The following is a 12,491-nucleotide window of genomic DNA, read 5'->3' on the forward strand; positions in this document are numbered from 1 at the left end:
GTGTATGTAGGGTATTTAATTCATTAAGTAAGTTTTGTTTTCTTATTTTACGAGACTAAAGTCGTTAGAACACTATTTAAGCATTCAACCTAATTCAAATTTCAAGTGTTGTTTTTTTATCTATAATATCTAATAGAGTATACAAGCCAAAATGAAATACTAGTCCAAAATATACAAGCCCATAACTATTACCCCTTTAAGCCCATAACATAAGCGCCTCTCAATCACATGTATTTTTTGAAATACTAATTATGTATGAACAGGTGGCAACAGTAAAATGAAATCTCATTGATTATGTTCATACATATAACTGCAACAAATCGATGCAAAATCGAAAGAAATCAGAGCACATCCCCCAGATTGTTTAAGTAATTATAGCTCTATTTTTAAAAATTAGAGTATTATAATTAAATAGAAATAATCATAACAAAATCAAAGGAAATCAGAGGAAATCAAAGTACATCCCAATAAATATTTATTGTTAATAGATACTCCACCTTTTCTCTTATTTACTCATACATTAATACCTCCTCCGTTTTCTTTTACTTGCAGCATAACCTTAACGAACTATACTTTGTACGCATAATACCTAAATGAATTATAATAAAATATAATTAACAACATAGGGCGTGTTTCATTCACTTGATTTCCACTTATTTGAATTTACCTGAACTTATTAGATTTTATTAAAATCTATTTCAATTATAATTTGAACTTGAATGACCCTAATCAAAACTTTTTTTTCCTGAATTTATCTTATTAAAACTTAACTGTAATTATTAAATCTTTCGGTAAATTTAAAATTCAAACAAATAAAGATTACATTGTAAAACACCACAAGAAAAAAAAAAAGAAAAAGTTAAATTTTTTTTTTTACATTTTGAAAAAAGTTAAAAAAAAAAGTTAAAAATAATTTTTGGTTCATGCTACACCTTAGAAAATAGTAACGACATAATGTGGCATGGTGATGCCACCACAGCACATCACACCCAACCTAAGACTTCACTCACCATTTTTAACCTTTTTATATCTTTCCATTTTAGTAAAAAATTACAATTATTAAAACTTGCATATATAAATGTACACCAATTATTTTTAATACTTTATATTATTTTCATTTCATTATTTTTTTTACCGCGTAGATTTTGGTTCGTCAAATCCTCCTTCTTTTTCCTTCTTTCTCTCTCTACTTATTTATCTTTAATTTCTTCAACAATTACATAATTACATTTACATAAAAACATTATAAACATTTTTAGAGAGAGAAAAATAAATTTATACAAACATCAACAACACCCAAATCTCATCACCGAAACGAAAACCCCTACGTTCTCTTCGTCACCCCCGCCCCCTCTTTCTCATTTTCTCTCTCCTCTTTTCTTAATCATCAAACGATTTTCCATTCATTTGATTTTAATTAATCATTTTGAATTCTAAATCTTAATCTTTTTTTTTTAAATTTTAATAATTTTGATTTTTACCCAATAATTATCGATTCATTTTGATTTTTATTTTTGGTGATTTCATTTTGAGAATCGGAAAATTTTGGATTGATTGATTATTGATTGATTGATCCAGTAATTTTTTTGGATTTTAAGTTTTTAGGGGGTTTTGATTTTATTGGATTTTGATGGGTTGTTTGATGAAGAAAAATCTGGGTTGTTGTAGATAATAATTATAATAAATTTTGAATTGAGAAAATTTTAAAAAATTTATTTGAGGATGCCAGGATTAGCTGCTGCGCAACGGAATGATCAATCGTTAAGCAATGCGAATTCGTCGTATTATTCATTATCGATTAATAATAATGGATCAATTTCATCTTGCAATGGATTTTGGTCCAAACATCGCGATGATATTAACTACAATCAGCTTCAGAAGGTAAAATTTACCTTCTGTTATTTTAATCTTAATTTTCTGGTGATAATTATTGAATTTTGATGAAATGGGGTTTACTTAGACTGGATCTTAGTATTGAAACTGATGATAAGTTTGAATGTAATTTCTAATGAGTGTTGTGATTTTGTCATAAATAATTTTGAGTGGTTTTTTTTGAGAATTTAGATCCATTTTTTTTGGGTTATTTATTGTTTGGTTGTATTTTGCCATTCATATTTTGGAATTGTTAGTTTGTATGAATGTGTGATGACTGAGATTTTTTTATGGTTTCGGTTTCAAGCTTGATTGTTAATTTGTTATCATTAGTTTTCGGTGTTATTTCGTTGCTGGGTATCTGATATCGATATCGAATTGCTGGGTATCTGATATCGATATCGAATTGCTGGGTGTCTGATATTGATATTGATATTGATATCGATATCGATATTAATTGCAGTTTGAGGTGGTGTTTTTTATCATGTCGGAGAATGTTTGTTATTGTGTGATAAACTATGTAGTAGTGTAGGTTTATAATGGAGTAGGAATGCCAAATTCAAATGTCGTTTACCTTCCATTTGTTTTAAAGTGGAATGCTAGTTGAAGTTTTTATAATGTAGTGTTAATTCAGAAAGAGTCTTGCAATGGAGTAGGATGGTGTGAATTTGACCTTTCTATTCGACCCTTTTACTTTAGGCGGAAGCATTATGATAGGGTTTTGGCTAATGGCTTGGGTTTGGGTTTACATGCTTAGATGTTTAATTTACAGTTGAATTATAGCTTATATGTTTTTTCTTGTGACGTAGTTTTGGAGTGAGCTCTCTTCGCAAGCTCGGCAGGATCTCTTGAGGCTCGAAAAGCAAACTCTATTCGAGCAAGCTAGGAAAAACTTGTACTGTTCCAGATGCAATGGATTGTTGCTTGAAGGTCATGCACAAATTGTTTTGTATGGGAAATCATTGCAAAATGAAGGAGCAGGTTGTCAGCTTCCTTGCAGTAGGGTTGGGATCTCAAAAGATCAAATGCATGGTGGGAGGGGCACTACAGCAATCTGTCATGACGAATCTCAAGACCCCTCTGTCCACCCATGGGGAGGTCTAATCACCACTAGAGATGGGTCGCTTACGCTTTTAGATTGCTATTTATATTCAAAATCTCTTAAGGGACTCCAGAACGTGAGTCTTTTTATAGTTTGTTTAATTTATTTCAGTGAACTTAGTAATTTTCCATGTTTATCGTCTTCCATATATCTTGGAGATTTAATTTCCTGATCTTTATCAGGTTTTTGATAGTGCACGTGCGAGGGAGCGAGAACGTGAATTGCTTTACCCTGATGCTTGTGGGGGAGGTGGTCGGGGTTGGATAAGCCAGGGAATACCAAGTTACGGGAGAGGACATGGAACTAGGGAAACATGTGCTCTGCATACTGCTAGACTCTCTTGTGACACATTGGTAGATTTTTGGTCAGCACTTGGAGAAGAGACGCGCCATTCTCTTTTGAGGATGAAAGAAGAGGATTTCATTGAAAGACTCGTGTTCCGGTATGTGTTTGAATTTAGATTGTATTTCTAAATCTAACAATATTTCACAAACTATAATTATGTGATATAATGGGATTGTTTTGGATAATTCGTAGGCTTAGCGAGTGTGAGTTTGAGCATAGGTCAAAATAAGGGCTTGATCTCTAGAAAGGTCCCACCCAATAGTTTCAGGAAGCTCTATTTTGATATTATATATTCGAGTATGTCATACCCTTATGGAAATATATAATTGTGGATTGTTAACTTACATCTGATAAGCCATTAATTGTGCATCTGTAGTAGCATTAATTGTATTAAGTTACCCATTTACCGGTATGTTTTTGAACTTTGAAGTGTGTTTTTAAATCTACCGAAGTACAAATGTTTCACATTCTGAACTGATTTGAATCATGTGATATAATTCATAGACTTGGTAAGTGTGAGTTTGAGCTTAACTAAGTTAAAGGTCAAAACAATGCCTTAATACTAGAAAGGTTTTAACCAATAGTTTCAGGAAGCTCCTTTTTCATATCTTATTTTCGAGTATGGCATGCCCTTTAGGAAATGAAGATTTTTGTAAATCAGTAACATACTTTACTAAAGTATCTGATAAGCCATTAAATGTGCATCTTTAGTGCATAAATTGACTCAAAAACCTTACATTCTTTTTTTAGTCAATAATTGCTCATTTCAAGGATTAGAATATTCATCCTCTATTAACTCAAAAGAGGCACTACTTGTTTGCAATCTCTGTATTCTTGAACGTCTCCTTTGTCGGACTTGTAATAGAAAGAAAATACCTAATATTTGCTTACACAAGCTATGATTAGAAATTACCTTTTTTTTTTTTTTCTTTTTACCAAGCTACTAAGTAAATTAATTTGGAGTGTATGCCTAATTTGAGTAATTTCAATAATGTACTTCATTTTGTTATCGCCGTGTTTGGAATTTCACATTTTTCACATACACTCATTTGACCGTATTTTGTGATTATATACATTAGGAAAATATAATCACTGGATCTTGTTCGATTCCTCTCGATATATACTTTCAAAATATTGACTTTTTATAGTATTTACTAATAAAATATTAGAGATATTAGTGGTATAAGAAGTGCATTGGCCAGCATGAAACACTTAATGTGGGAATTTAAAAAAGAATGGAAGAAATATTTATTTTTGATGCAGCATTGAATGTATTATGTTACCCATCTACTAGTATGTGTTTGAACTTTGAAGTGTGTTTTTTAATTTACCTATGTTTCACGTCCCAAAATGATGTGATATAATAGGATTGTTTTTTGTAATTCACAGGCATGGTAAGTGTTAATTTGACCATAACTAAGTTGAAGGTCAAATAAGGTCTTGACCACTAGAATGGGTCCCAAGGACTCCCAAGCAATTGTTTCGGGCGGCTCTTTTTTGATATCCTATTTCGATTATGCCGTGTACATTTTGAAATAAGATCATAGTACATTAGTAACTTACCTTTTTCTTATCTAATAAGCCATTTATTGTGCATCTTTAGTGGATAAGATGACTCAAGCACCTTAAATTTTTTCCTTTAGTCAATAATTGCTTGTCTTACGGACTAGAATGTTTGCCCCCATTAACTCAAAAGCGGCACTACTCTTTTGGGGTCTTTGTATCTCTCTACACCTCTTTTGTTCTGATTTGCAGTAGAGTTAAAATATCTATTTGCCATGGTTAACTTACCTTAAATTCATTCTGTTTACAAGCTACAAAGGTAAATTACCTAATATACAAGTTACTAAGTTACGTATGACGGAGTGTATGCCTAATTTAAAAAATATACTTTATTTTTGTTGCAACATTTCATATGCTATTATGTAATGCTCAATGCTGTGGTTAGAATAAACCTTTTAAGAAATGTATTCATAATCTGTGATGCATATTGCAAAATTTTCAGATTTAATATTCAACCTTATTCATTATACATCTGTACATAGCTGAGAGCTGATGTAAGTGCTTAATCTTGTGGCTTGAGACCAATGTTGCTTTCCTTGGTTGCTAAGAAACAATGTTGGGGTTATTTTCAAACATTTACGTCAGCGTTTTCTAGTTTTGTGAATTTCACTAGAGTTCGTGCATCAAACTTGTTTGTAAGAGGTGGTTTAGTTCTATTTTATTAAATAGAACAGTGATGATAATATCAGATTTGGCTGGACTAATTTATATTGTGTGACATCAAAACATATCTTTCCATGCTGTGGTACTAAGTATAATTATCTTTTGGGGGTAATTAAGATAAGTTATAATGTGACAATGACCCCCCTCGTTTTCATTTTTTTTCTTTTCTTTTTATCATTTAAGAATAAATAATTGATGACCTGGTAGCCCTCTATTGGGTGTGTAGTAGGCCAATTAGCTGAAGGAAATTTTGTAAAGATAAAATGGAATAATGGGTTCAACCTCATCAAAATTTGGGCTCAAGCTTAAATGAAAATGATGATTGTGGGTCTTGTGACTTTTGCAAGTGTTATAGAAGATAATTGAACAAGGTGATTAGAAATGTTTTAAAAGCATCAACTTTGCATAAGTCTGCAAGTGATCTTGTTTATTTTTATGAGGCATATCCGTGTATTTATTGATTGGTATTTTTTTTAAAAAAGTAAGAGTAGCTACAGTAAGCTGTCTTCTGTTGATGGATATTGACGTCTTTTTTGCTACCTCTGTCATTTGATAGCAAAAGTATCATACCGTATCTTTAGCTTATGGTATGTTGGTTATATTTGGGCTTGTATATTGGACTAGATTGAGGTTGACCTTTTTAGCTGTTAAAATTTGCCTCCCAAATGAGAATAATATATCTAATAGTCGATTACGTAGGTTAATATATTTTTGGTATCTATGACGAGCTTTCTTTGTGTGTATCCAATGAGGATGTTACTGTGATAGAATTGGGCTTTGTCCTACAGATTACTTTGAAAAGATCAGTCAGGGTGAGTTAGATCAGTTAGACTGCATTTTTAAGGCAGGCTTTTGTCTTTTCAATAGATTACCAAGGACTTGAACACTATTTTGCAATTTTGTCTAGAAAGGGTAGGCATAATGTATCTTTTACAAAGTGTCATCTTATATTACAACTGTTCCGTCTAAGCAATTAAAAGTGTCTATGCATGTAAGTTCTTTGCTGAATTATTTTAAGTGCCTTTTCTGCAATTTTTTTTTTATATGTTTATAGAGCCATTAATGGTAGTAAATTCGTGAATCTAGGAGGTCTTGACTATGCTTCTCTTGAGTAATGAATTGAATTGTATGTAGATAAAGGTTCCTTTATGGAATCATATTTATCTGTAAGCTGGATTAAAGTTTTTAGTTACTGTGTAGCATTTCAATGCCTAGCTTCTTTTTTTTTTTTTTTTTTTTTTTTTTTTTGACTTTTTGTTAAAGAGCTCAATTTAATGTCACAGGTTTGATCACAAGAGATTTTGTAGAGATTGCAGAAGGAATGTCCTTCGCGAGTTTAAGGAGCTGAAGGAATTGAAACGCACTCGAAGAGAACCTCGGTGCACAAGTTGGTTTTGTGTTGCAGATACTGCTTTCCAGTATGAGGTATTCTCACCTCCAAATCCACCTTAGCAAATGAGCTGTTTATGACCAGATGCCCACTCCCCTTGCTCTCTTTTGTCTTCTTTTTTGCCCTTTGGATTACTAGATAGGGTAGTTGTTCATAGCAAGCTAGCCAATGACGATCCTTCTCAGATGTCTTCTTTTGTTCCTTCCTTGTGCAGATTTTAAGTTTGTAAACAGCTAACATGCTTTCTACTTTGAATGTATCAGGTATCTAATGACACAATCCTTGCTGATTGGCACCAAACATTCATCGACTCTATTGGAACGTATCATCACTTTGAATGGGCTGTGGGTACCGGGGAAGGAAAATCTGATATTTTGGATTTTGAAAATGTTGGGATGAATGGAAGTGTTGAAGTAAATGGACTAGATCTTGATGGTCTGAATGCCTGCTATATCACCTTGAGAGCGTGGAAACTTGATGGCCGTTGTTCTGAGTTTTCTGTGAAAGCTCATGCGCTGAAGGGAAGGCCTTGTGTTCATTGCAGGCTGGCTGTTGGAGATGGCTATGTAACCATCACTCATGGGGAAAGCATAAGAAGATTTTTTGAGCATGCAGAAGAAGCTGAAGAAGAGGAAGTATGTTCTGTCTTCTGCTTGTAATTCTACTTAAGGGATCTTGATGTGTTGGCGCATTTGTGTAGTATTAGCTCCTCTATCCCTCTTTACCTTCTGACTGTTTTTAAAAGAAAAAAACCTACTTGGAGGATTTTAATATGTTGATGTTATATGCATTTATGTAGTGATGGTTTATTTACTTCCTTTACCCTCCAACAGTTCTAAAAGAAGAAAACACCTTATTCATAAATCATGAACATATTTATCCATCTTAACTCTGTTTTTGATGACCTAATTCTAAAAGGAGCATGGCATGTACTTTCGTGTCTAAACTCAGGATGATGATTCCATGGACAAGGATGGAAATGATTTAGATGGTGAATGTTCTCGTCCACAGAAGCACGCAAAGAGCCCTGAACTTGCACGAGAGTTTCTTCTTGATGCTGCTACTGTCATTTTCAAGGAACAGGTATGTTCTATTTTCTTATCTATTTATTTTCTCAACATTGGTAGCTTGTTACTCGTACACATGATCTGTTGAGAATATTGATGCATTTGCACTTGTTTTTAGAGATGTTAGCACTTGCAAGTATCAGCATATTATCATTTATGGCCCCACTGAAATTTTAGTTGTAACATTTTATTAGTGTCACCTTGTGTGGTATTTTTATCTCTTAGATTCTTTAGCAAAGTGAGCAAGTTAGTTTTATAATTACCTCTAAACACGAGAAAAAAGAGAGAATAAAAACCATCTGGAATTTTATTACCATTTAAAAAAGAGAGATATTTTCATGAATTGCTCTATAGTCTTTTTACTATATTTGCTTAATTTATCCATTGCTGAATCTTCCTATTCCTATCCCTTTCCGTTCCCCTTCCTTTTATGCCTTCATTGCCCATTATGACCAACCATTGTGGTCTCCAAGCTCATGCCCTGCTCGGTCTTTAGCTCAGCCGAAGGTGAACAACAGAAACACCAAGTAGCCGACTTCACTTAATAAAAAAGTCATCCTGGATTTAGATGCTTTTGCCCACCAAGATTAAACTTTGAATTACTTTGTAGTATATAGTTGCATTTTTCATTGACATTTCTGAACAGAATTGGTCTTCTTGTTCACTCTAAAAAAATCTTAATGATCTTGGCGTTTGAAGGCTAGCTAATTGACCAAGCAAGCAATTTTTAAGACTAAATTTAATTTCCCGTGTTATGTTAAATGAGAAGAATATCACTGGTGTTCTAGGTGTGACTCCTATTCTCCCCACTAAGTAGAAGCACTGCTACTTCTCTTCCTTTTATAAGGGTACAAAGAACATCCTGAATGCCCTTCTCATCATTCATTACCACTAAAATTGGACCATCCTGTCTTTCCTTGTACGCTTTGCTAACACCATCCATGATCAAGAGATTGGAGAGACATGTAGGAAGCATGTTCTTTAAAATAATTGAGGGTTTGACAAATCAATTGCCACAAAGGTTAAGTTTGATTAACTGTTTTTTAGGTCAAATTGAATATAGAACTTCAATTGGAACCTCAATGGTGAATTTTAACTACTCAAGGCCTGAAGGATGAGAAGATGGGAGCAGAGAAGAGGTGAGATGGGTTATGGAGGAGGTTCACAAGAAAGGATCAGATAAAAGTTTAGGAGAGTACAAGATCAGCAGATTTAGAGGAGGGTTCAGGTTATATTTTCTTTGTCTACAAATTTTATTAATCCCTAACTTATTGAGGAGAAAATAGGAAATCCTCACTGAAGTTTGCTACTACAAATTGACAAAAGTAGGCTAGGCTGTTATTTTCGAGATGGTAGATGAGATTAAATTAGAATCCTCACTTAGTAGTAGGTTATGTTGAGTTTTCCACAGGGAAATATCTGCTGATTGTTGTACATTTGGTCACTTTGTCTTTTAGTCCTCGTTGCTATGTTGCTTCCTTTTAGTCTTTGTCAATAGATTTGAGGCTCACTATTGCTTGATGTATCAGAAGTATGTTTTCATGGAAACCATCTTTTAATTTGCAATAATATTGTTTCAGGTTGAAAAAGCTTTCAGGGAGGGTACTGCCCGCCAAAATGCACACAGCATTTTTGTCTGTCTTGCGTTGAAATTGCTTGAGGAACGTATACATGTTGCTTGCAAAGAAATAATAACACTGGAAAAGCAGGTTTGTATACTTGTTTGTAAATTTTACTTTCTGTATTTTGTTATTTCAAGTGATGAAGAAAAGAAGAGGGCTATATAAACATATACCCAGCTATGCCTAGTTTCTAGGCTGTTTCTGATTACCTAGTGTGTGTACAGACAAAGCTTCTTGAAGAAGAAGAGAAGGAAAAGCGTGAAGAAGAAGCACGCAAGGAGAGGAAAAGAAACAAAGAAAGAGAGAAGAAGCTTTGTAGAAAGGAGAGATTGAGAGACAAGGATAAGGATAAAAAATGTAGTCAATCAAGTGAAGCTTTTATTGCTCCTGAGATTTCAGAGGAAGCTTTGTCATCATGCATTGATGAGGAAGCCACTAATAGCATTAGAGACTCAGTAAGTGAAAATGGTGATACCAACGTTTCTGAGTCCGCCTCTCCTGAATTTCTTGACGAGTCGTCCTCGAATGATTATGCTGCTTCTGATTTTCTTCACAATAATTTGGATGGTACTGATGGAGAATTAGCTGATGTCAAAGAGGAAAATGATTCATTCTCAATTGACAGTATGAAGGGCTCACGTTGGAAATTGAAAGCTCACAGGGACTTTCTGCAAGAGTCGTCTGGGAAATGGTCGGACAGACGACGGAGTTTGGATAATGGGGCCGTGGTACATGAAACTGAGTCTAGATATTATGATGACCCTTCTGAAAATTTTACAAAAGGAGCTAATTATTTTACTAGACAGTCCAGAGCTAGTCCTGTGAAGTTCACTGCTAAAACTAATAGTCAGAGGTTAAGTCACAAGGTGCAGTGTTCCAACAACAGGATGACAGACAGGAGTGACCTGCATTCTTGTGGTTGTAACCAACCAAATGACTATAGGGCAAAGGTTGAGCCACACATATCTGGAACACGATTTAATTGGGAGAACAGATCTATTACAAAGACAGAAATAGCATCTGATGTGGCAAAGCCAGTTCATCGAATCAACAAGTTTAGTCAACCGGATTACGCGCGTGATAATTGTGGAAGAACTAGGAGCAAGATCTCAAGTTATAGTAGTGTTCCTGGCAGAGATTCACCTCACACCAAGAAAGTCTGGGAACCTGTAGAACCGCAGAAGAGGTGTCCGCGTAGTACTTCTGACTCTGATGTTACCTTGAGATCATGTGATTTCAAGACAGAAGAAGATGAGTCTACGTCAAGGGTGGAGAGAAGCACTCTGAAAGGAAGTCAAACGGAAGTCTTGTACCACCCTAAGGATGCAGCTGAAGAGGAAAACGATTCTTGTTTGATGACTAGTAGTAACCTTAACAGGGTATCTGATTTTTCTGCCAGCAGCAGCTCAAGTTCTGATAATTGCTCATCTTGTCAAAGTGAGGGAGATAGTAATACACCATCCTCAAACCACCAAAATGTGGAGTCGTCTTCAATAACAGATTCGGAAGATAGTAGTGAACAATCGGAAGGAAGAGATATTTCAGTTTGTGTTAATGGCTTATCTGAAATTCATGATGCTGGTAAAGACAAAAACCAGAAGATAGAGCAAGAAGCTATCCACTTGACACAATCATCAAGTTTTTCGTCTGAGTGTGTTGGTAATCATTATCCTTGGAACACCCCGACAAAAACATCCACACAGGATGTGGAAAATGGGAAGCTTGTTAATGGCTTAGCACCCGTTCAACAAGGTTTGCTTCCATCAATCCACAATCCAAGCATTTCCTTTCCTGTTTTCCAGGCTCCATCTACCGTGGGTTACTACCATCAAAACTCAGTTCCTTGGTCAGCAGCTTCGGCTAATGGGATGATGGCATACCCCCATCCGAATCATTACCTCATGACTAGCCCCATTGGCTATGGTCTGAATGGAGACTCGCAATTCTGCATGCCGTACAGTCAAGTGCAGCATCTACCATCTCCTTACATGAACAGCCATCAGATCCCTGTGTATCAGCCAGTTCATACAGCTAATATTATGAACCAACAAGAGAAAACCAATGCCCCTGAAGTAAATGGGGTGCGAAACACCTCTGGTGAATCAAGGAGAGAGAATGTTGTCATTGGACAGCATCCAGGAGATGCACCTTCAAAGGGAGGCTCACAAAACTTGACTAAATCGGATACAAGAAAGTCGAGCTTCTCCCTTTTCCAATTTGGTGGTCCTACGGCTGCTCTCCCAACTTACAGAAACAGTGTTCAGTCGTCAGATGAACAGAAAGCTGGTGACCTTTCTTCCTGCCATGTTGAAGGTGATCATGGTCGCAGTAAGAAAGAAAGTACTATTGAAGAATACAATTTGTTTGCTACAAGGAACGGGATACAGTTTTCTATCTTTTAGTATAGCTGAGAAAGGTATCGAGATTGCAGTTTGAAAGTCAGTCTCTGCCATCTTATAGGTGAAGTTTGAGTTCTTTGTAGTTTGAAACAGTAATAATGCTTTAAAGATATCTCATAAAAAGTTACTTTTATTTTTTCTTTTTTTCCTTTTTTTCTAGAGAAAAATACAGATTGAGAGTGCCGTAATTGTTCGAATGGTTTTCTTATTGTTTTTTTTTTAACTTTTTGATAAGTCAGTTTTGAGAGGAGGATATTTGCAAAAAGCATAATAATTCCGTTATTACATATTCTTGATGTTATATTTTTCAAAAATAAAAAATATTCTTTGGTGTTATGAAGTTTTTTTTAGTAGACTTCATCAACTGCTATGTAAAATTCAAGAATGTATCTTCTTGATTTCTTGGTGTGGTGAGGGCAGTCCGAACAATAGTGGGTTGTGTCATAAATGGACCATCTTTTTGTTGGT

The 12,491-nt window shown here is 34.7% G+C and overlaps 1 protein-coding gene across 1 annotated transcript; it reads left to right on the forward strand.

Moving 5' to 3' along the window:
• The first annotated feature begins 1,186 nt into the window (after positions 1–1,186).
• Positions 1,187–12,359, forward strand: LOC145632189 (uncharacterized). The gene is made up of 8 exons (XM_081684499.1): positions 1,187–1,881; positions 2,682–3,050; positions 3,157–3,416; positions 6,829–6,970; positions 7,199–7,570; positions 7,887–8,018; positions 9,583–9,711; positions 9,849–12,359. The coding sequence occupies exons 1-8, from the start codon at positions 1,723–1,725 to the stop codon at positions 12,024–12,026; spliced, it is 3,741 nt and encodes a 1,246-aa protein (XP_081540625.1). The 5' UTR covers positions 1,187–1,722; the 3' UTR covers positions 12,027–12,359.
• Positions 12,360–12,491: the final 132 nt, after the last annotated feature.

Source organism: Chenopodium album, chromosome 5 (genome assembly GCF_948465745.1).
Source record: "Chenopodium album chromosome 5, dcCheAlbu1.1, whole genome shotgun sequence".
NCBI classification, from domain to species: Eukaryota; Viridiplantae; Streptophyta; class Magnoliopsida; order Caryophyllales; family Amaranthaceae; genus Chenopodium; species Chenopodium album.

Coding starts and splice junctions, on each gene's coding strand:
- LOC145632189 (XM_081684499.1), top strand. CDS start 1,723: ATGCCAGGATTAGCTGCTGCGCAACGGAATGATCAATCGTTAAGCAAT. Junction 1,882..2,681: donor ACTACAATCAGCTTCAGAAG/GTAAAATTTACC, acceptor CTTGTGACGTAG/TTTTGGAGTGAGCTCTCTTC. Junction 6,971..7,198: donor ATACTGCTTTCCAGTATGAG/GTATTCTCACCT, acceptor TGAATGTATCAG/GTATCTAATGACACAATCCT.